The 23910-nt window shown below is 33.6% G+C and overlaps 1 protein-coding gene and 1 pseudogene across 3 annotated transcripts in view; one reads left to right on the forward strand and one right to left on the reverse strand.

The window, feature by feature from the left end:
* The window catches only part of ROCK1 (Rho associated coiled-coil containing protein kinase 1), a 141464-nt gene that overhangs the window by 84980 nt on the left and 32574 nt on the right, over nt 1–23910 (reverse strand). For all 3 annotated transcript variants that reach the window (XM_033087414.1, XM_033087413.1, XM_033087412.1), the window contains exon 2: nt 16555–16636. In XM_033087414.1, the coding sequence (XP_032943305.1) occupies nt 16555–16636 (82 nt within the window). The remainder of the gene's footprint in view (nt 1–16554; nt 16637–23910) is intronic.
* Nucleotides 23746–23842, forward strand: LOC117012018 (uncharacterized; annotated as a pseudogene).

Here is a 23910-nt window from a genome sequence, read left to right on the forward strand (position 1 = left end):
CTCACCCAGAGTAAAAGTCAAAGATCTTACAATGGTCTACAAGACTCCACATGATCTAGCCTCCTGATTCCCTTTCTTCTGACATAATCCTACTGGTCTTTGCTTAATTCTCTCCAGACACAATGGCTTCCTGGATGCTCCTCAAACATACCAGGTACACCCCTCTCTTTAGGCCTTTGCACTGGCTGTTTTTCTGTACGCCATTCTCTTCCCTCAAACATCTGCATAACTAATTCTCTCAACTTCTTAAGTTCTTTTCTCAAATATCAATTTTAGTGCGCCCTACACTAGTCACCCTAATTAAAACTGCAAAACTCTGAGAACTTCCAATCTTTCTTATAATGTTCTATTTTTCCCATAATTATTAACCTCTTTTTTGTTATTTACAAAATTTGTTTCACGCAAAATAAAACTTTCAAAATTATAAATCTAGTAAGCTCTCATTAATTCTAAGACCAATAAACAGGATTGTGAGACCATCAGACTCTCTTACCAATTTCTGATTGTCAAGTGCACTGAGCCAGGTGATGATGGCAGAAAGCTAAGATTCAGAGAAGTGAAATATTACTGCATAGCACAGTAAGCAAGGAATGAAATGGGCAAAATGAGTCAGAAATAGACACCATAAACCTTGACAGGCCACTAAAATGCTAACTGGTCTCTTAAATAATCACTATTGTGCAAAACAGGTAGTGCAGAAGGGTTGAGAATTTATAGTTTCAGAGTTACCAGAAAGATTTCAATCACATACAGACTCTTTGATGTAACTTTCCAGAAAGCAAACTGATGGTATTCCTAAGAGTCTTGGGGAAAAAAAAAAAAAATCACACTCTATACTCAGTAAATTCTACTTCTAGAAATTCATCCTAAAGAAATTAGATATGATGTGGAACTAAGATTTCTATAATAAAATGTTTTTTAAAATGTAAAGATTAAGTAATTTCATATACATATAATAAAGTATTAGGCAACATTTAAAATTTTGTTGAAAAATTACAGAATGTTCAGCAAATAATGTTAAGCAAAAAACAGAATAAACTGTACATGGTTTATGAACTCAAAAAAAAATATATATATATATATATGTATATAGATAGAAAAAAGGCCAGAAAGAAATATACCAAAATAATAACTGCAGTCATTTCTGAGTGTGGTGGGATTACAGATTATTTTATTCCTCACATTTTCTATATGTTTCAAGTTTTCTACAATTACTCTGTTGCTTTCTAATGAGAAAAACATATATTATGCCTAGCCTAAAATCCTAGATTGTAAAATACACCATTATTTCAGGTATCACTACAGACAGTAAGACATATCCCGATTGTTAAAAAAAAGTTTTTTAAAATGTCCGAATAGATCAAATATGGTAATAAAAGCTATGCACAATACACCTTTTGAAGAAAATGCTGCTACTCTCTGCCTAAAGAAACCCAGTATACCTTGCATATTTTTGAGTAGTCAAAGCAGCCCTAAGAAGCTCTAAAGTTATCTGGAAAATTTACAATGTGATATTCAATTACACAAAAACCTGATTGTTTCAATGCAATAATTATTTTATGCCCAAATAGAATTCAAGTTTTAGTAAGATGTGTGATGTTTTGCCAGTGTGTACACACACACGTGTACAAACACACACACCGAGTTTGAAAAACAGATCAGCCAAAAAACTCCAAGCTCCTCAAGACAGCATAGAAAGGCTTTTAGGTCTTGTTATTGTCCGATTCTTCAGTCTTTTACTTCTAGACTCTCTCCTCAACAATGCTCTAGCAAAGCGATTCTTTGCAGTCGCCTGACAGTCGTACTACTCCATATCGCCATGCCTTTGCAGGTGCTGATCACCAGCCTGAGATGAAATGTCTCACTTTATTTGACAAGTTACTATCAAACAAGATCTAATCCTGAATCTCTCCCTCAGCCATTCCTGACCCCCTCAAGCACATGGGATGACTTCCTCCTCTGGGATGCTACTATTTCCCTATTATTTCATCGATCAATCTGGACTGGAGTTGTCTGTTTCTTCTATTAGACTGTAGTTCCCATTTCCTTAAGCATAAAGACCATACTTCATTTATGGGCATGTCCCTGATGTACATATGTGCTCAATGATACTTATTAAAATATTAAAAACAATTAATGTTATTATTCACAAATGGAAACAACCAATTACATGAAGTTCTTATCCATTCGGGAACAACAGAAAAGCCACATACATTTACTCCAGAATAATAAAAATATATATTTAAAAATCAATCTTGGGTTTCTGAAAATGTTGAACACAGAATTACCATTATGAACCAGCAATTCTACTTCCAGGGAGCTACCTGAGTGTAACGAAAACATGTCCACACACAATTTTGTACACAAATGTTCATAGTGGCATTATTCGTAATAGCCAAAAAATAGAAACAATATAAATGTTCATCAACTGATGAATGGCAAACAAAATGTTGATATATGCATACAATAGAACATTTTGCAATTAAAAAGAATGAAATACATGCCACAACATAGATGAAACTTGGACACATCATGCTAAGTCCAAAAAGCCAGTCACAAAAGACCACATAGTATATGATTCCATCTATTGGAAATGTCCATATTGGCAAATCTATACAAAATAATCATTGCCTAGGGCTAGGCAGCTTGGGGAGAAATGAGGAGCGGCTGCCAATGGGCATGGGGTTTCTTTTTGAGGTGATGAAACGTTCTAAAAGTGACAGTGATAATGGTTGCACAACTCTGAATACATATAAAACAACTGTGTACTTTAAATGGGTGAATTTTATAGTATATAAGTTATATCTCAATAAAGCTGTTTAAAAAAACCAATCTTTGGTTTGGCAGTGATTTTTACATATGACACCAAAAGTACAATCCATAACAGAAATAACTGATAAATTAGACTTTATCAAAATAAAAAACTTCCTCTGTGAAAGACAATATGTAGCCTTTTGAGTCTACAGGTGGAGTTTATTGATCCCTATTCCCTTGAGTGTGGGCGGGACTAGGAAGCAGATTGCAAAGAATGGGGTAGGGAAAGGGAAAACAGTAACTTTCCGGGAGAGAAGCCTGGCAGACGACACTACCTTAAACCAAGTGACAAAGGCTAACCCCAGTATTAATAGAAAACATCAGGCAAACCCAAATTGAGGGACGTTCAATAAAATACCTAACCAGTAATCCTTAAAACTGTCAAGGTCATAAAAAAGGAAAGACTAAGAAACTCTCATAGACTGGAGGAGACTAAGGAGAAAAGGCAACTAAATACAATGTTATTCTAGATTGCATTCTGGAACCAAAAAAAAATAGATTAGTGGAAACACTGACATTTGAATAAAGCATGTAGTTACTAATAATATAACAATTTTAGTTTCTTAGTCTTGTCAATGTACCATGGTTATGCAAGATGTTAACATTAGGGAAAATGGGTGAAGGGCTTACAGGAATCTCTGCTATTGTTGTAGCTTTTCTGTAAATTTATTGCAAAATAATGTATTTAAAAAGTAAATAAAAAAGATACTTAACATTTCTTTTGAAAAATCTATCTGGGAAGCATTTGAGATCTTGCTACCGGCACAGGTCCTCAGTTAGGCTCAAATAAACTCTTACAAAACTTCTCTACAGTTTCAACACTTCATACATCAACATTTACTTGGCACAGCCCACAGGATTCCAAAGAAGCGTACTCGGGAGCCCCTGTGGACCGGACCAAGTGCTAGGTACAACAGCAAGGGCTCAATGTGCCCCACCTGCTTCCCCGCTTCTCATCGGGTGAACTGGGGTGAGTTTCTCTTGGAATTTTCGGCCTCCTTTCTTAGCAGGCCATGACTTTATTTGAGCTGTTTTAAGAAAATCCTTCAGATGGATAAGGGTTGAGAATACTCAGGGAAAGGGGAAAATATATGGGTTGCTGTTTTAATTTTGGCTTTTTAATTGAATTGCTTACAGAAAGTCTGAACAAAATCTTTGCTGGTTAAGTGAGACTGAACTATCTTGAGCTCCAAAAGAGAAAGGACATTTGCTTCCCCAACCCAAATTGTCAATGGGGTTATGATAGTTCAGAACCCCAATTCCGGAGTGGCAGAGATGGGTGCTGGGAGTTGTCCAGTGCGGTAGCGTAGCCCATCCCAGAGAAGCCTGCAGGAACCCTGGGAGAAGGGCAGGGCACCCTGGAATGGGGAGGGAAGAGGGGGGAAGAGAGAGAGAGAGGGAGAGGGAGAGAGAGAGAGAGAGGGAGAGAAATACAAGTCAGAGCAGTCCATGCCTTTGAAAAAGTCTCAATGCCGGTGGTGTCTGGTAAGCTCTCACTGGCCCTGGCTCAGGTATTCTTCGGTGACTTAAGAATCTTGTGGGGTTGCCTGAAGAAAAATTTCCTCTAGGGTATAAAGCAGTCCTATAGGGATACCCACTATATTTGGCTTGTCTGGAGACATGCACATGAAGTCTGGTTTTCCCTAGAAGTTTGTTCAACCTCTATAGATCTCAAAATTAGCATGGAAAATAGTGCCTCTTACTGTGTTTCCTCGAAAATAAGATCTAGCTGGACAATCAGCTCTAATGCATCTGTTGGAACAAAAATTAATATAAGACCTGATCTTACAGTATAGTATATATAATTATAATATATAACATATATATATTATAAGAGCCGGTATTATATTATATTATATTATATTATTATTACATAAGACCCGGTCTTATAGTAAAATAAGTATATATTTTACTTATAGTAAAATAAGACCGGGTCTTGTATTACTTTTTGCTCCAAAAGACGCATTAGAGCTGATTGCCCGGCTTGGTCTAATTTTGCGGGAAACACAGTAGGCCAACAAGGCCCAACACAGTCAGCCTCCCATTTATAACTAAGTGGCCAAGATGAGGATTCTTAGATACTTCTAAATTAATTTTTGCGTACACAATTAGAAAAAATTAGGCAGACTGCATGGGGGAAAAACATATTAGAGACTCTCAGAACTTAAAAGGCGTTTTCCCCTAAGCTAAAATGAAACTATGTAAAAGGATTTAGATAAACAGATCAACCTACGTTGTTGTTTAGGTGTCAAACCTATTCTCTGAGGTATTAAAAATGGCTGTCCTTTTTTTAAAGGGGGAAGGTCATTTGGAACTTGACGTGGAACAGATATAAATTGTAAATGCCTCTAGGGAAAAATTTGGATCCAACTGTTCTTTTATAAACTAGTGAGCTTTTCTCATGGCTAACAGATCTGTGTGTATGTGTATGTTTGTGTGGTAAATGTGAGATAATTTTCTACCTCTGGATGGTATTAAAATTAATTTAAAGGCAAGTGCTTGTAAGAACTGGGTAGTCTAAAATTCTCAGAAATATAGAAACTAATTCAAATGTTTTCCAAGTTCATGTGATCTAAGATTAATCCTTAGTAAATAAAAGCAGTTTTACATTTGCTGGTTTAAGTAAAACAGATATGTCTTTATTTTATCTGGGTTTTACTTAAGTCCATGTTAATAATTAACTTGTGTATCTGTGAAAATGTTTCTAGAGATTATAAAATGCCCAAGCTAAAGAATACTAATTGATTACTTCTTAGTTTTCATTAGACATTGAGGTTTTAAGGCTTAAAATCGCAATATATGTAGGAATAACTGCGGTATTTCAGAAGTGTTCCTAGAATACCTCAAAAGATTTGAAATTGCATGGGAAACATTATAAAATAAGTGATGAAAACGTACAGGCTATATTATATGGGTAAACAATGGTTGTAAATTAAATGAATAGTTAGGGCTATGGAAAACCAAAGACTGCTGCTTGGTTCTTCCCTGCCTCCCCATTTTTTTTTTTTCATTCCTTCATGCATCACAGTACATTTAAGCTGGACTCAGATGAAGGAACTTATGAGCTGACATTACTGAAAGGAGACATCTTACACTATTGCCAAGGTTTGATAGAGTCACTTTAAGAAAATGCCAAGTTGTTAACTGCCTCCTTTCACAGGGAGCTTCCAGGAAACAAAGATTTCAAAGATCACTGACTAGCTACCTGGAGATTTTGTTTTTGTTTTTATTTAGAAAGGACATAAAATAAAAGACACTCTCCAATCTCATTGGAAGGGACCTTATCAGGCATTTAAGTGTGAGTGGACATGTACCCTTGTCCCTGACACTCAACAATGGACACTGAGAAGCTGGGATGAGAAGCTGCTGACATCAGAGGTAGACAGCTATCCCAAGACACTGACAGGGCCTGTTTACCTATGGATTGATACTGAACTCAGAAGCAATTCTGTTTGCCTTTACCTGTCTGCTAATGATATTAGTCATAATAATAGGTATACTAGTTTAAAAAATCTATCTGACTGAGTGATACTTTATTTGTAATAACTTTAAACATGATTTTGTAATATCCTAGGTCATACTGCATAACATTCAATTTCATGGCTCCATTTAAAAATTCTAATTTTTATACCACCTCATGGTATAAAACTGCATTTTGGCAATAAATATAAAAATGTAGACTGGATACAACTTTTTGATTCTGCAATTCCTGGAATTCACAGCAAAGAAAGACAAAAGCAAGTATACCAAGTTGTATGTACAAGAATGTTCATCTCAGCCTTATTTATAATAGTGAAAAACTGGAAGGAATCTAAGTGACAACTATTGCAAAACACTTTTTAAAATTACGGTGTACATTCATTCAATGCAATATATGTACTCATTGTTCTAAATGTGTTACCTATACATATTGATATAAAGAGGTATTTTGTTACTTGCTTTTCAATGAACACACTGGACAGCTGACAGAATTCTACTGATTTATATTTGGGTTGTTCTAACTTTTTGCTCTAACAATGTATATTTGCTGTGATGAACATTCCTGTATATTTGCAGAGCCATTTTTGCAGGATACATTTCTTTAAAAGTATTTGCAGGATATGTTATGCTCATGAACATTAGTTTTAAAATATACTGTACAACTGCTCTCCAAAATGACTGCACCAACTTTCACTCTCACTTAATATTGAACTATCCTAGATATTATTCTTTTTTATCTTTGTCATTAGACTAGGGTGGGGATGGGAGTGGAATCTTTTTCTTATTTTAACCCAGACTTCTTAAAATATTAATGAATTTGTTCAACTGTCAACTGTTCACTGGTCATTTGTTTTTTTCTCCTTTATACTACATATTTAGTTACTTTGTCCATTTTTTGTTTGTTTGTGTTTTTATTGATTGGAAGGCTCTCTTCATATATTAGTAATATAATTCCATTAAATATGCTGCAATTTTTTCCAGTTTGTGAGTATTCTTTGTTTCTCTTGATATGCCAAAATATGTCGGTGTTTCCTTTAGCTTCTAGCTCTGATATCCTGCTTTTAAAAAAATAAAAGGCATTCCTTACTTGAAGACTACAAACATACCTATTATTTTCATATAGTACATTTTTTTATATTTGTATATATTAAGGAGATTGAATTCTTCTCATATCAATATCCAATTGTCTCAATACAAATTACTGAATAATCTACCTTTTCCCCAATGACTTAAGTGCTATATTAAGCTTATGCTCAATTTTCACATATTAAAAAAAAATATGCTTCTAGACTCTGTATGGAGAGAGATGCTCTATTGGTCTTACATCCTTCAACAAAGTACTATTTTTCGTATATTTCAGTATCCAGTTTGAAAATATAATCTCAAAATATTATGACTACAATCCTGCCCCCGCCCTCCTCCAATGGAAATACATTCACCACTTAAGTGCTAGAGTTACCGAACTATGCAAATCATTTATAGACTTTAATAAAAGCAAAAAAATCAAACATAACAAAACCCTACTACATTTCAATGCTTTCTGACTGGTTATGTCCCATACAAATGCATTCTTATACCGTGTACCTTAACAGTTAGTTGTGAAGAAGAAAGTTTTTAATGCCCCTACAAAATGGTATTTTTACTTTCCCCCCCCCATCTGTTGAGAAGTTTGAAACAGGAATTGTATACTAATCACAATATATGGTCAATATAATCTATTTATATCCTCTTCCTCTCAAGAAACTTATCCTTTCAAATGCAGAAGTAAACAGTATATAAAAGATAGTATATAAATTTTGTGCTTTTCAGTATTTTTGTTCCTTAGAATACCTTAAAAAGTTAGACTTCTAACTACATTTAAATTTATATTCAGAGTACCTGAAAAACATCTTTAATTTTACTATAGATAATGCAGTACTTATTTTCAATATTACAATACATGATTTAACAAATCTAATGAGAAAGCTGAAACTAGCCACAAACATTAAAATGAGGGCTCTTATACAAGTCATAAAAACTTTTGATGTTTCGTGTAAATTGTTATTACACCTTCATTTAAAATGAGAAAAAAGTTTTCCCTTTTCTATTGAGCAATATGTACCTTTTGTGCAATTCCACAAGGAGTTATGGTAAACACAGTCCAACTGTTTTTACTTCCTTGGATGAACAACAGATTCATGAGTATCAGCAGAACATTCTGAACTGAAAAGAATATTTCTCCATTGCTTTTTAAATAAAAGATAATTATTTACTGATTTTTAATCACCACTTAGTGAACAGCTAATTCAAAGATAACACTAACATTCAACTACCATAATCATTTTTAAAATTCAAACGTTATGGAAAAATAGGTATTTTATGTTTTGAAGCATGCCAGAATAAGGACATATTAACAATTCAAGATGAGGAAAAAGCAGAACAAACTTTCTAATGATCATAACTGCCTGTTTACATATAAATAAACTTCTAATTAAATGTGTGTATCCATGAAATCTCATTTTTGGAAGGAATTTAAGAAAGTAACCAATTAGAGAAAAGGTTAAACTCCATTTTATGGAAAATTAAAATATTGTATGGCTGGTTATCAAATATAATTACTTGGAAAAATAAACAAAAACTTCAGATACAACCCTTTTTCAATAATACATGAAATTTGCCCTTTAATATAGTGATTTACTCTTCACAATGATAACCTAATAGAAACTTTTGAAAGAACTTTATTTTCTACATCTCAAATGAAATTATTTTGTTCTTATTGTGTGTGGCTTGTTGATTTATTTGTACGCTTGTTTTTGATATGACTGTGTGGTGGCCATCTTTTTAGATGACTAAATATATCAACTCTACGCTAGGGGTTACCTTTGGAGATGAAGACATGAGGCCCAAGGCTTAGACTGTAATATAATATTTCATTTTGAACAAAAGACCAGAAGCAAATAGGGTAAAATGCTAACTATTAGTTTAATTGTAATGATGGGTATAGAGATATCCACTATATTATCAATATATTTGACATATGTGGTAATCAAAAATAATTTTAAAAAACCAATGATCATGTGCAAACTCTACCAACAAAGGAATACATTTTAGATCATCTCTAATAAGTCAGCATTTAACCTGAAATACATTTAACAAATATTTAATGAGTACCTAACATTCAGTCAGATTTGAGAGTAAAAATACAAACGTCCTGTTCAAATGACACAATCTAGTGATGAAGGAAGGAGAAGAGGAATGGATACCAATCAAATAACCATACAAATAAATATAATCTAACTGTGATAAGTGCATATCATGCCATGAAAGTAGACATCCAGAAACAGAATACTTCACCTAGCCCAAGGGGTTAGGAAACTAATGTGAAGACTTATTTGAAATTTAAAGGATGACGCCTTTAAGTTGGATGGGGTTGGAAGAAATTCTAGGAAGAGGAAAACAACATCAAAAACGTTTTGTGAAGAAGGTATCAAGGTACTTTCCAGGAAATAGACGTAAACTGTGTGGCTGAGGTGTAAGGAAATGAGGAGAGTAATTAGATAAGAATGGAACTTGAAAGGTCATACAGTGCCAGATTAAGAAAATCCACAGAAAGGCTGGAAGATTTGAATTAATCAAATTTGCAATTAAAAAAGAATTTGGCCATAGTGTGGGTAACTAACTGTAAATGGGCAAAAGTAGCTGCACTGTAACTAGATAGAAAATTTACTGTGATTATTCAAGTGGAGATGGTGAAGCTTGAACAAGAGCAGTTGTAGTAGTAAATAAAGAAAAGTTCAAGCCTCTGTCTGAAGACTGTCACTGATAAGAAATCTACATTTATCAGTCTTTTCTCGTTTAAAATCAGACCATCTACTTATCTTTAATTTTCTGGCAGTTCCACTATTCTCCAAAGTTTTTCTAAAGATCCTCAATCACATCAGCATGTTAATTCAATATTCTAGGGTGTAATCTGCCTAGATCTGGGGGTGTAAACTAATTGAAAGTGATCAAATTTCTTCTTTCCCTGATCTTTAATTCTTTTATCTACATTTTTTAAAACTCATGAGAATGAAAATAAAAAAACAAGACACAATGTAATTCTTTTTTATCCATTAACCCAAAAGGCCCAACCTGCCATTTCAGTCTCCTCTTCCGCCATCTGTCCTCCTTACCCCTTCCTGTTCATCATAAACTAAGTTCAATTTATACCAAACTTCTGGTTCTTCAAAGATACACTTTCAGATGGCTCTGTAAGGTAATAAATGCTGTTCCCTCTCCACCTGAATTGTTCTTCCTCAGTTGAGAAATCTAGTCCATCCTTTAAGACTCAAATCAAATGTTACCTTCAGAAGCCTTTCTTTACTCCCTCAATACCTATGTATCATTTCATTCTCTACAAACTTCCACTATTCTAAAGGTACATTCAAGTTACTATTTGCTTCTGTGTGTATTTCCCTCCACAAGATGGTTAAGAGGTACAGTTTCTAAGAAAAACATTGTCTATTCCACATCTTTAGTGACTGAACATTCAAAAAATAATTCAAGAATAAGTGGTCACATGTAGTGAATTTATCATTTTCTCATATATCTTGAACCCATTACTCTAAAAGGGGAAGGCTTAGCGGGGGGGGGGGGTAATTATTTTTGTTGTCTTGAAACTTTTCACAAGTCTTGGCTCATCATGGACTTTTGGCTCAACACAATTTTTAGAGATTTATGCTACTCTTTTGCATTTATCCCTGGATATGTACTCATCCTTAACGTGGTCATTAATATCCTTTTCAATTTGAGCTGAGAACTACCTGTGGAACAACCCTGGTTTCCTTGACTGCAACCGTTTTATGTTTACCTCTTTTTGATTGAAATAGCATCCTTCACTTGGAATCACTATACTAGGATTTATCTTTTCAATAAATTTGATTAAACTTCCTAAGCTTAAAGCACATGCCTGATTGTGCCCAGCATTTCTTTCCTTAACATAAAGTCTTGGGCAATGGTTCTCAACTGAGGGCAATTTTGATCCCCAGGGGACATGTGGCCAAGTCTTGAGACATTTCTGGTTGTCACAATGGGGGTTGGGAGGAGGAGGGAGAGTGCTACTGGCTACTGGCATCTCGAAAGCAGAGGCCAGGGATGCTGTTAAACATCCTACAATGCAAAGAACAGTCCCACAGCAAAGACTTATCAGACCCAAAAATGTCAACAGTGGTTGCTGATCTAAAGAGAACTGAATGCTTTGTCTCAAGGTCTGTCATGTCTCAAATGCTAACCAATTCAGCCTTTTTGATCAAAACTCAGAACAGCAGTTACTCTCATTACTTTTTAAATAATTATTGGCAAAGCACATAAACATTTCATCAATTGTTCTACATGCCTTCATAAGTAGATAGCTGCTACACCATCACTACCACAGCCATTATGCCGCTTTTGTAATCTACATTAGGAAAGCTATTACACAGTACGCTACCATAAAATTTGGGTTTATTTTTTTTATCCAAACAAACGCTCTCTACCACATTTTTACTCTCAGAGTCACGGATTTTCTTTATACAAGGCTCTTCCTTCCTCCATTACCTTCTTTTAGACTGTGGTAAGATTAGCTTAATAAATACTTATTTGTTTAAATACTAATAATAAATACTAATTTGTTTAAACTTATTTGTTTAATAAAGACTTTCCTACGAACATATTATAACTATGAACTTTGTACCCCAAAGTCTCAGTGACATTCATAATGGTTTATAAAACTATAGTCATAATCACTGTTCCCAAATTCCCCCTCCCTTCACCTCTCAACACCCCCGACCCTACATGTATCTTCAAAAATGTGAGTATCTCCTACCAAGATAGTTTCATTATGGGTGCTTCTGTAACCCCTACCTAAAATTCACCTTAAAATCTTTATCACTTACGTGAGGCTGATAAACATTTTCTTTGCAGTCCTCGTTATTTAGATAACACACACCAGAGTCCAGAACAACAAATATTCCTATTTAACTAAATAGTATTCGGTCAAATGGTCACAGATTCTCTTTTCCCCTTCAGTCTCCACACATTATTCAACCCAAACAAATGAAAATTAACAGCGTGTAATATAGTTAGACCTGAAGTTTAAAATATTTCAAGTTGCTATACTTTAATGTTGCTATACTTTAGTGAGACTTAGTGCATACTAAGCAGAAAGATTTTATCCCAGATTCCAGGCGTATTCTTAGATCACTACATTTAATAATATGTTAGCAAAAAGCAATTCAAAACAAAACATCTACCTTTAGTAAAATATTGATGTAATATTTTACATCACTAATAAAAGCTATAAATATCCTTATGTGTGAATTTCAGCAGTATGTAAAATACCATCTTGTGAAAATATATTACTTTGAAATATTACATTAATACAACTTCAGGAGTTGGAGGAAAACGTTATGTCATGTAAATGGAATCATACATTATATACCCTTTTGTGCCTGGCTTTTTTCACTTACCACAATGCTTTTGAGATGCATCACTTATTGTACGTATCAGTTAGTTACTCATTTTCACTGTTAAGTATTTCATTATGTAGATATACCACAATTTGTTTATCCATTTATCAACTGATGGGCATTTGGGTTGCTTCCAGTTTATAGCAATTATAAATAAAACTGCCTTAAGCATTCTCATACAGGTCTTTATGTGGACACATACTTTCATTTCTCTTGGATAAATACCTAGGAGAGGGATTCCTGAGTAATATACTAAATGCATGTATAACTATAAGAAAAATCCAAACTGTTTTCCAAAATGCCTTAATTACTATTTTTCAAACCAACTAGAAATGTGTTAGAGTTCATCTGCTCCACATTTCTATATATATGTACTTGATTTTGTCAGTTTTTAAATTTTTAGTTATTCTAATAGATGTGTATCAGTATCTCACTGCAGCCATAATTTGCAACCTCCTAATGACTAATCATGTTGAGCAGCTTTCCATGTGCTTATTGGTCACTTGCATATCTTCTTTGGAGAAATGTCTATTCAAATCCTTTGCTCATTTTAAAATTGAGTTGTCTTTCTATTTTTTGAGTTGTAACACTTCTTTATATATTCCAGATACCAATCCTTTATCAGGTATATGATTTGCTAATATTTTCTCCTATTCTGTAGGTTTTCTTTTCACTTTCTTGATGGTGTCCTTTGAAGCACAAAAGCTTTTAATTTTGATGATTTTAATTTATTTATGTATCTTTTGTTGGTTGTACTTTAGGTATTATATCTAAGAAACAACTGTCTAATCAAGGTCATGAAGGTTTTTTTAGATTTGAAATTTTAGATCTTACATTCTGAATTAATTTTGTACATAGTGTGAAGTAGAATTTGCATTCTTTTGCATATAGATGTCTGAGTACCATTTATTGAAAATACTATTCTTTTCCCTTTCACAGTTTTTTTTTTCATAGTATCTAATCTTTTTTTATTCGTTTCAGGTGCACAAGACAAAGTAATACTTAGACATTTATCATTTATATCCCTCACATTGTGTGACCCTCCTCCCCCCATCCACTATCCCTCTGACATCGCACAGAGCCATTACATTTCCACTGTCTCTATTCCTAATGCTGTACTACGCTTCTTGTAAGTATATACATACATATATATATATATATATATATATAAAATTATAGTTGGCATTCATTATTGTTCAGCTTCAGGTGTACAGTGCAGTGATCAGGCATCTACATCGCCCCTGAGGTGGTCTCCCAAATGGGACACGTGTCCATCGGATACCCTACAAAATCTTTACAACATTACTGATTACGTTCCCCAAATTAATTTTCAAAACCCCGTGGCCATTTTGTGGTTCCCTTTCAAGTTTTGCAACTATTTTCTCCTCGTCTGTGGCTCACCTTTCCATTTTCTTAGCAGTGTCTCTTAAATAGAAAAGGTTTTGAATTTTGATGAAGTCTAATCTATCGTTACTTTAAAACAATAATTTGTGTTATTTCTGTTCCATCTAAGAAATCCTTGCCTAACCAGTCACAATTATTTTCTATATTTTCTTCTGAAAGTGTTATATAGTTTACACTCTTATATTTAGGTTTACGATCCATTGTGAGTTAATTTTTGTATATAGTGTAAAGTAAGGCTGAATATTGAAAAATCAATTGACCATATATATTGGTCTATTTCTGGCCTCTATTCTGCCCCATTTATTTATGAATTTAGTCTTTCATTAATATTATACTGTCTTGATCTTGAAATCCGTAGTGTTAGTCCTCCAACTTTGCTCTTACTTTCAAAAATTGTTTGGCTATCCAGATATTTCAAATTTCCATATGAATTTTAGAATTGCTGGTCATTTGATTTTTAAAAAGCCTGCTTAGGTTCTGAGAATACATGGACTCTATAAATCAATTAATTTGGGGACTCTAACATTTTATTATGTTGGTGCCAAAGTAACTGCAGCTTAAAAGGTTAAACATAATTGCAAAAACTGCAATTACTTTTGCACCAACTTAATAATACTGAACGGTCTAATCAATAAACATTGCAACCGTGCTGAACTTAATTAGTTCTTGAAACTTTCTTTGCAGAATCTTGAGGATTTTCAATAAAATTTTATACTTCCTTTTGAATCTATATGATTTTTTATTTTATTTTACCTAATTGCACTAAAACTTCCAGGACAATGTTGAATGAAAATGCTGAGGGATGACTGCCTTTTCCCAAGCTTAAAGGAAAAGTATTCATACACAACTACATACAATCTGAACTGTAGGTTTTTTGTAGATTATCAAGGGAAGGGAGTTTCCTTCAATTCCTAGTTTGCAGAGATATATTTTTAAATCAAGAATGAATACTGAATTTAAAAAAAATGCTTTTCCTGCATCTACTGAAATGATATATGGATTTTCTTTTATAGTATCCTAATATGGTAAATTACACTAATTGATTTTCAAACCTTAAATTAACTTTGCAATCCTGGTGTAAACCCTCCTTGGTCACAGTTTTTACCTGACACTACACATGACTTGCTAAAATTTTGTTTTATCATCCTTTGTACTTTCTCCAATTTAAAAACTAGACTAGACTACACAGGCTTATCAGTTAAAAGTGTAGTTTAGCTTATATTTTCATTTTATTTTACTTATTTCTATTATGACTACTGATGTTTCTATTTATAAAATGTAATATAAAGACATATTTAATATTACGGAAGCAGCAATGTTGCATAGCAAAAGGAGTAACAGATTAAGCAATCATGTTTTTCAATTCTTGCTACCCTAACTATAAAATTACATACTCCTCCTTGTATTAATAAACACTTATCCTTTGCCTCCCATCAATTAAGAAATGGTCAGATTTCTCCATCTTTTTTTGTGTGTGTTCTTTTGCTATATCGTTAAGTAGGGAGATAAGCAAATGTAAACAGTAATAAAACTTTGTGCAATTTCAGTAAGATGTGAAAAATTAAGAAAACTTTCATACTTAAAAAGTTCCCAATTCAGATCTGGTACCATACTCCAAAATAAAATTAAGGCTGAATAAATATTTTTATGAAAAACAGAAAACTAAAAAGACATAAAACTGATAAGTAAAATTCTGAGGAAGATTTCAGAGTGGAAATGATAAAAGAAATTACAACACAGTAAAAACATTTGATTATGTAGAAAAACATTTTAATAAAACATATGTAACCAAAATTGAAAGATAATACTAAAACCAACCCAACCTAAATATGATCTAAATCTTATTATCAAATCTTCAAGATTAAAAGTTTGAAACTATTTTAATAAGTTCTTTAATCAATTTTTTAAGTGATAATATCTAATATCAAAATCCAAAACAGAGTTTTTAGAAAAGAACATCTGTAAAACTTAAACATAAATCAGCTTTCCTGAAAAAAAAAAATTCTCATATTTCTGGAGAGCTTTTCATATGTAATCTATTCTTACCTGCAGGTATTAAAATATAATAGGTAATTTTTTAATAAAAGAAAAATAAGTATAAATATAACATTATTGAAATTCAATGTGCATGCATGTATATGCTTATTTTAACACATTTATCTTAGCCATTTACTTTTCAATCCCTTCTCTGCAGACTAGTTTTATAGATTCTCGTGACAGGCATCAAAACAGTAATAAAGTTTCTTTCCCATTTCCTATTCATTTTATGTAGGAATTATTGATGAAATAACCAAAAAGTAGACAGAGGGAAAAAAGAAGGGCTTGAATTATCTAAGTCAAAATTTCGTTACATACAGTCAGTCTACTGTTAACCTTCACAAAAATTACTTACATCTGCTTAAAAAGTTGTCAATATTTTTGTTTTTTCTTAAGGCAGGAAAATCCAAATCATATACCAAAGCATCCAATCCATCCTAAACAAATAAACAAACAAATAGTTAGTTTTTGGATCACACTAAGAACGCTGTCCTTTTGTATGAGTTAAGAATAAAATACATCCTTCAACATTTAACTTGCCTTTTCTCATACAACTTGCATTCATGTAACACCTTCTACAAGGTTACATGAATACTGGGAAAAGAAAAAATTTGTTTTTATTTTATATATAGATTTTTCACCTAACTTTCCAAGACACAGGAGCAGCAAAATCACCACGGACTGGTTACAACTCACTTCAACTCATGCCCTTTTCCCTTGATAAAGGCATAAAATTTTACTCTTTACTCCCCCTTACTATTGCATTTATTTCATAGACACTCATCAAAAACAAATGGCCTATATTTGTGACTACAAATATTTTACAAAGTAACTAAATAGTAGCTCCTAAAATGTGAAGTTCAGTATAAAATAAATTCTGTATTTAGATACATTTTTGATTATAAAAACATTGGATTTTCACAAGGGTTCTTTTTCCTTTACGCACTTTATAAGGCAACCATCAGTAAAGAACAAACATGAGCTTTTACTTTTACTATTAAGTAAATATTTAAATATTATGTAAGCAAGTGCAGGCTTACATAAATGTAAAGGTGTACCAATCAGTGTTGAAATGGGAATGCATCTATCCAGGTTATATTATATCTTGTCATGTAGCAGGAACGGGAGGAACATTCAGACAAATCCAAGTACTCTTCATTTTATTTATCTAGCAGAGCCCAAGAATAAAAACAGAAGCAGCAAAAGAAGACACACCTTCTGCAGACTTACATAGTCACGTTCATAAAAGGAGAAATTAAAGCTAGAGGACATACAGACTTTCTACTTGTGTTAAGACAGAGGTGTAATTCACCCAGCTCTTTAAGAATATTTAAAATATTACCCTAAGAAATTAAAAAGAAGAGTCAAATTTAAACAGGCTTTAAAATATATCATTGTATGAGTTGGAAACGGACCACGGAGAACACAGCTAATAATATTCATACTGTTGACTGCTTTAAGAGATCAACACATCCTATACTGTCTTTTCAAAATTCAGAGGTTTGTGCAGACCTGAAGAAAAAGCTTCTCCACTAAAGGAAGTTCATCTCTTCTTGAGATAATTTTCTTAGAGTCTTATAAGCCATGAGTATTTCTGTTAATTCTTTTACAGAAAAGAGATGAGAACCTTTACATGAGAACTTAATTTTTAGAAAGACCAGCTAATGCTTGGTCTGTTCTAAATTGAAAAACCAAACCAATAAATTCACTATTTTCTAGGAGACGGTAAATTAAATATGAGTATTTTTTTTTTAATTTTTGACTAGATTTTAAGTTCTTCAAGACAGAAACCACAGTTATCTCATTTTCTCCCACAGTGCCTTGAACAATAACCTGAACAAATGGCATAAAATGTACAATAAACCCATGATTTTTATGCTCGACAGCAAAGACATTACATTATTCAAGAAATAATAATTTTCTAAAAAAAAAAAAGAAATAATAATTTTCTTAGATTAGATACTAAGTTTCAATGCATTGTGTCACTCCAAAAAATTATACCGACTATAGATTACTGCAAGTACAGTATTCCCCCCCCGCCTTATTTGTGGTTTCAGTTACTCACGGTAAACCTTGGTCCAAAAATATTATATGGAAAACTTCAGAAAGAAACAATTCGTAAGTTTTACATTGCGCGCTGCTCTGAGTAGCACGATGAAATCTCACACCATTCTGCTCCATTCTGGCCAGGACGTGAATCATCCCTTTGCCCAGCGTATCCACACTGTACCTATATGGCACCCACCCTGTAGTCACTTAGTAACCATCTCAGTTACCAGATCAACTGTAATGGTATCACAGCGCTTATGTTCAATTAACCCTTATTTTACTTAATAATGGCCCCAAAGTGCAGGAGTAGTGAGGCTGGCAATTCTGATATGCCAAAGAGAAGCCGTAAAGTGTATGTGTATGTATGTGTGTATATATATATATATATAAAAACATACATATATAGGGTTCGGTACTATCTGTAATTTCAGGCATCCAATAGGGGTCTTGGAAAGCATCCTTGCGGATGGGGGTAGGTAGACTACTGTACTATTAGCTACACAACAAAAATTTTAGGCCAAATTTTGACACCTTAAAGTTGTCTGGGAAATGCCAAGTAGTTATAATGTGATAACCTCAATATATTGTTATACTTTATAATAACTATTATTTTAAGAGCTCCTAGTAAACATCTACTTCCAAAGACGTTTTCCAGTTCTAAAAGGTTCAGAACATCTAAATTTATACTAACTTAAATACTTTCTAATATCAAATAAAACTTTAAAAAGAGAGGAAAATGTATATTAAATTTTACTCACATGCTCTCTTTGGTAAATATATTTAAAATAACTGCCTCCACTCTTACTTCAAATAAGTTTTTAGAAAAATTACTAAATGTTAGAAAAGAACCTCAAAAACTACCTTGTTTACCTCATTTTATAGCCAAGGCAAATAATAATGAGAAATATTAACTGACTTGTCCAATGCCACACAGCTAGCTAGTATGCTGTGTAAGAATCAAAATACATATAACATGATCGTGATAAAAACGTGATTTTAAAAATCCTCAATCTCTTAAAAATGGAATTAAGAACTGAGAATAAACATCTATATTTAAAGCAAAGGTGTATTATTCAAAAATTAGTAGAAAATCACAAGTCATTCTAATTATACCTAGAAAGTACGCTGGCTGGGACTCAAACCCAGTGTTCTGGCTCACTACTTTTTCTCCAGTGTATTCTAATATACATTTCCCCCTCTTCTGCACAACCTTCCCCAAACTACCTATTAAAACTAACAGTTCCCTTTGTATTAGTTATGTTTTACTTCCATCTTTGCAGCTAGATTTCGAGCGCCTTGAGCAAGTTAATCCCAGGACCACGCATCACATTTTATTCATAGCATAGCAGGTACTGTTGGCTCGCCTACCCCAACAATTATTCCCAGCTTCCTAATTTAACTTTGATTTTGTTCAGGCCACCCACCTCCCTCCATGAGACTAAGAGCTTCCAAGGAGGGAGAGACCTTCCCCAGCTCCAAGAGGCTGGTTAATCTAATCCAAGGCAAACATGGAGGCCCATTATTCTTGCTAGTGTTCAGCTTAAATACAGGAAAATGGTAATAACCTGGTATGTGAAAGGTGAGGGAAAACCTACAGGAAGGTTTCTGAGAAAATTTTCTTCTCTCTTGAAAGGATACAGGTAAGACACAGTCCCTCCTTTCATGAGAAATTACCGCGTATGTACGTGACACTTAAACGACAGCAGCCATCTTACAGCCAGCCTCAAGAGAAGTTGGCAGAGGATGACAGAGCCAAAAGATGGAAGGAACCTGGGTCCCTGCTGATGTTTGTTGAACCACTGAATTAACCTACTCTGAAGCCGCTCAACCTATGCTTTCTTAATACATTTCCATTATGGTTTAACTCTTTTTGCACTGAATTTTCTATTTCTTGTGACTAGAAACATCCTAAATGAAATACCTAGTAAGAACTCAATAAATGCCACTGAACTGAAATATTAGGTTGGTGCAAAAGTAATTGTGGTTTAAACGGTTGAAAATAACTGCAAAAATTACAATTACTTTTGCACCAACTAGCATTAATCAATGCATGAGCTATAGGACTTGTTGCAGTGAAAGGGCAAGAGAACTAACTTACTGGTCATTCAATAGTGAGAACAGGGGCAAGATGGGCCTTACAAAAAGCATCACTCTTCGGCAAATGTTCACACAACTGGACAGCACTATGGAGACTTCTGAGTCATGCTTAATAATAAAACAAATTCCAGATGACTCAATAATTCAAACATGAAAAAATAAAGTAAAAGCATTTTAAAGAGAAAAAAAACAGTATATTTGCATGTTACAATTGGAAGGACAGGTCACATAACTTTTCTGAGCCTCAATTTTCTCTTTTGTAAAATGAGGATATTAGCTACCTACAACTCGTAATAGATTTGTGAGAATTAAATGAGTGAAGTCTCTTTACTTTATTTCTCTAGCTGACATTTGAAAGTTCTATAAGTTAGTCTCACTATTGATAAAAATGACATACATAAATAAACATTTTAGTGATGTGGTCATAAAAACTTAAGAGTAAGTCTTAGATCACAATGTTATACCCTGCCCTACTGCAGTAATCCCACCTATGATTTTTTCTCTTTTTTCACATTGGGACATTTGACTTTTGCTTGACCACAGAATTTGATCATGCATTTGTTAATGAAAACTAGCTGCTTCCACTATATAACTATACACTCTAATTTTACAGTAGCATGAGATGAAGTATGGCTTTTCAGTATAAACCATAAGTAAAATTGTATGCATTTTATCACAGAAATAAAATGGGCAAGAAGGCATTCTTTTAGCATAATCTAAAGCACATACTAACAGAGACTAAGGGGACTCAAGACAGGTTGGTGGGGGAGGGGGACACAGGCTACAGGTCAATGCAGTGGAGGAGCTACACACACTAGGAATGTCTATATCCAACCATAAACTGGGGCAAGGGATCCTGACTTTTATTCAACACTCCGAAGTTCTCTAAAAATAATAAAGAATAAGACTTCCCAACTTCCTAAAGTCCATATTTCAGTACCAGAACTCAAGATCTTAACAGAAATTAACATTCCTCCAAGAGCAAACACAATTCACAAGGAATGACAGCCAAAGCATGTACTCAGTCCTACTACGCCTTCAGGCAATTGTATGATTTAGGCATGAAGGAAAGCTACCCTCTATGTTTACAACATGTCCATCATTTAGTTTAACCGTCAATTTAAGACATGTAGGGGAGAGAATATATAAGAGAGGAGCCAATCAATGTCAAAGAATTACAATAAATTCTTTGCTACTCATAATTGAACAAGATAGCAGACCAGTCACAATGGTATAGTTTGAAAGAAGCTAGTCACATCAGAGAAGTAATTTCACATAAACACACAAAGGCAGGTATAATTCCAAGAATAACATTTTACAAGAATCTCTAAAGAATGAACATTTCACATTTCTTAAGAAGTGCTGGTATTAGGAGGGGCAAACACATCAGTTGTGTTATCTCACAACAGAACTTAAGCAAAAGGAGAAGCAGGAGAAACTATTCAGCTGAACACTGCTACAAACTTTAGCTCTCTGAATAGTTTTGAATTACAAAAATAAGAGTCCTATGTAAAATATCATTTAGGATTAGATCCATTAGTAGTAATTCATTTGTTATAAGGTATGAGAATATAACAACACTAGAAAAGGAAGATACATTATGTATAAAAAACATTCATTTTTAAGTAAGATTTCAAAATCTAAATGGTTACTATTCTAAAAACAGACAGTTTTTGAGAAACTACCAAATAACTCATTAAAACTACAGCAGTAAAACTAAGGCTTCTGAAAACCAAACTATTTCTAAAATAGGCTGACCTTTGGTACTAAAAGAATTCTGTCAAACTTTCGATGACAGAGAATGTACCACGCAGAGAAAATATTTTGCATACGTATAAATCTCTTTGCTAGATAAAGAGATAAGGAATTTCTCAAAATTAAGCAGATAGAAAAATGAAAACAGCATTTCCTCAGGGAATTTGAACAATGTCTGATATTAAAAACAATTAACATCTGTTTAACCAGTGTGACATTACTACACAGATGTCAATGCTCCCTCATTTTCTCTACACGCATATATCCCAATCAGTCTTTCCAATCAGTCTCGCTCAGGCATCATTGTATGTTTTGTTAAATATTTAGAATAATTAATTTTTTTGCACTATAACTGTTCTAGGGAACATTGGCATCTATGCAGTAATGTCATATAGGCCATGCTCACCCTAACCCACTGCCTTTGTACTTGCTCTTTTCTCTACCTGGAATGTGAACATTACTTATATTCAGATTGCTTCAAATGTCATTTACTTTGTTGCTGCTTTTCCCAACACCCTGAGAAAATAATGACTTCCTATGTGCTTCCTATTATAGGAATTATTATATTTGTTATATTGTAATTATTTATTTATAAATCTGCCTCCTCTTCTGTAGGAAAACAGTAATAATAATAATAAAATACTTCCTGTATCTGGGAGTTCATTGGTTAGTAGGTAGAAACAGTAAGTAATACAGATCCTCAGTGTTATAAGTAGGTACTACATGAACAGAGAAAAGAATGTTTAATCAATTGCGGCTTCATAAAGGAGATGTAATTTGAGCTGATTCTTTTTTTGTTTTTTTTGAGCTGATTTTTAAGAACAGAATTTACAAAGAATAAAATGGAGGTAGGGCCAGGCAATCTAGAGAGAAAAGGCAAGGAGAACTTAGAGAATGAGAACAGACGCTCTGGTCCCAGAGAGCGAGAAGGAGGTGCATAAGACAAAGTTGTGAAGATGGATTACTGCTGTAAAGGTATAACATCAGGCTAAGAATTTGGGTATTTATCTTCTGATATCCATTTTGAACCATAGGAATTTGGGTGGGGTGGGAACAGTCACATGACTGGTTTTTATTTTATCAAAGTCTGGCAACGATAAAGTTGATGAATTAGAACAAGAAGAGACAGGTAGAAATGGGGGGCAATTAGGAGGATATTGTGATAATGCAAGTATAAGAAGATAAAAATCTGAACTGAACTACTGTGTTTCCCCGAAAAGAAGACCTAGCTGGACCATCAGCTCTAATGCGTCTTTTGGAGCAAAAATCAATATAAGACCCGGCCTTACATATTAATTTTTGCTCCAAAAGACGCATTAGAGCTGATGGTCCAGCTAGGTCTTCTTTTCGGGGAAATACAGTAGAGAGAATGGAAAAAGAGTCAAGACTAGCACCCTGGGAAACATTAACATCTGAAAGGTAAGCAGAAGAAAAATGGTCGATAAGCAGTCAGAGAGGTAGGGAAGGAAGATATAATAGCCGTCATTAAAGTTGAGATAACTCTAGAAGGAATTTAAAAGCAGAATAAAATGCCACAGAAAAGTCAAATAGAATGAAAAATGCAAAAGGCGGCAAATAATTTGTAATTAAAATATCACTGATATGGTTGCACAATAATGTGAATATACTTAATACCACTGAAATGGTGCTCGCTTCGGCAGCACATATACTAAAATTGGAACGATACAGAGAAGATTAGACATCTTGGATGACATGAAATAATCAAAATGGTTAAGTTTCATGTTATATATATTTTACATTTTTTTCTTTAAAGTTATTATTGGACATCAGCAAAATAGTGGACTAGGAA

The sequence above is a fragment of the Rhinolophus ferrumequinum genome, chromosome 19, assembly GCF_004115265.2.
Source record: "Rhinolophus ferrumequinum isolate MPI-CBG mRhiFer1 chromosome 19, mRhiFer1_v1.p, whole genome shotgun sequence".
NCBI classification, from domain to species: domain Eukaryota; kingdom Metazoa; phylum Chordata; class Mammalia; order Chiroptera; family Rhinolophidae; genus Rhinolophus; species Rhinolophus ferrumequinum.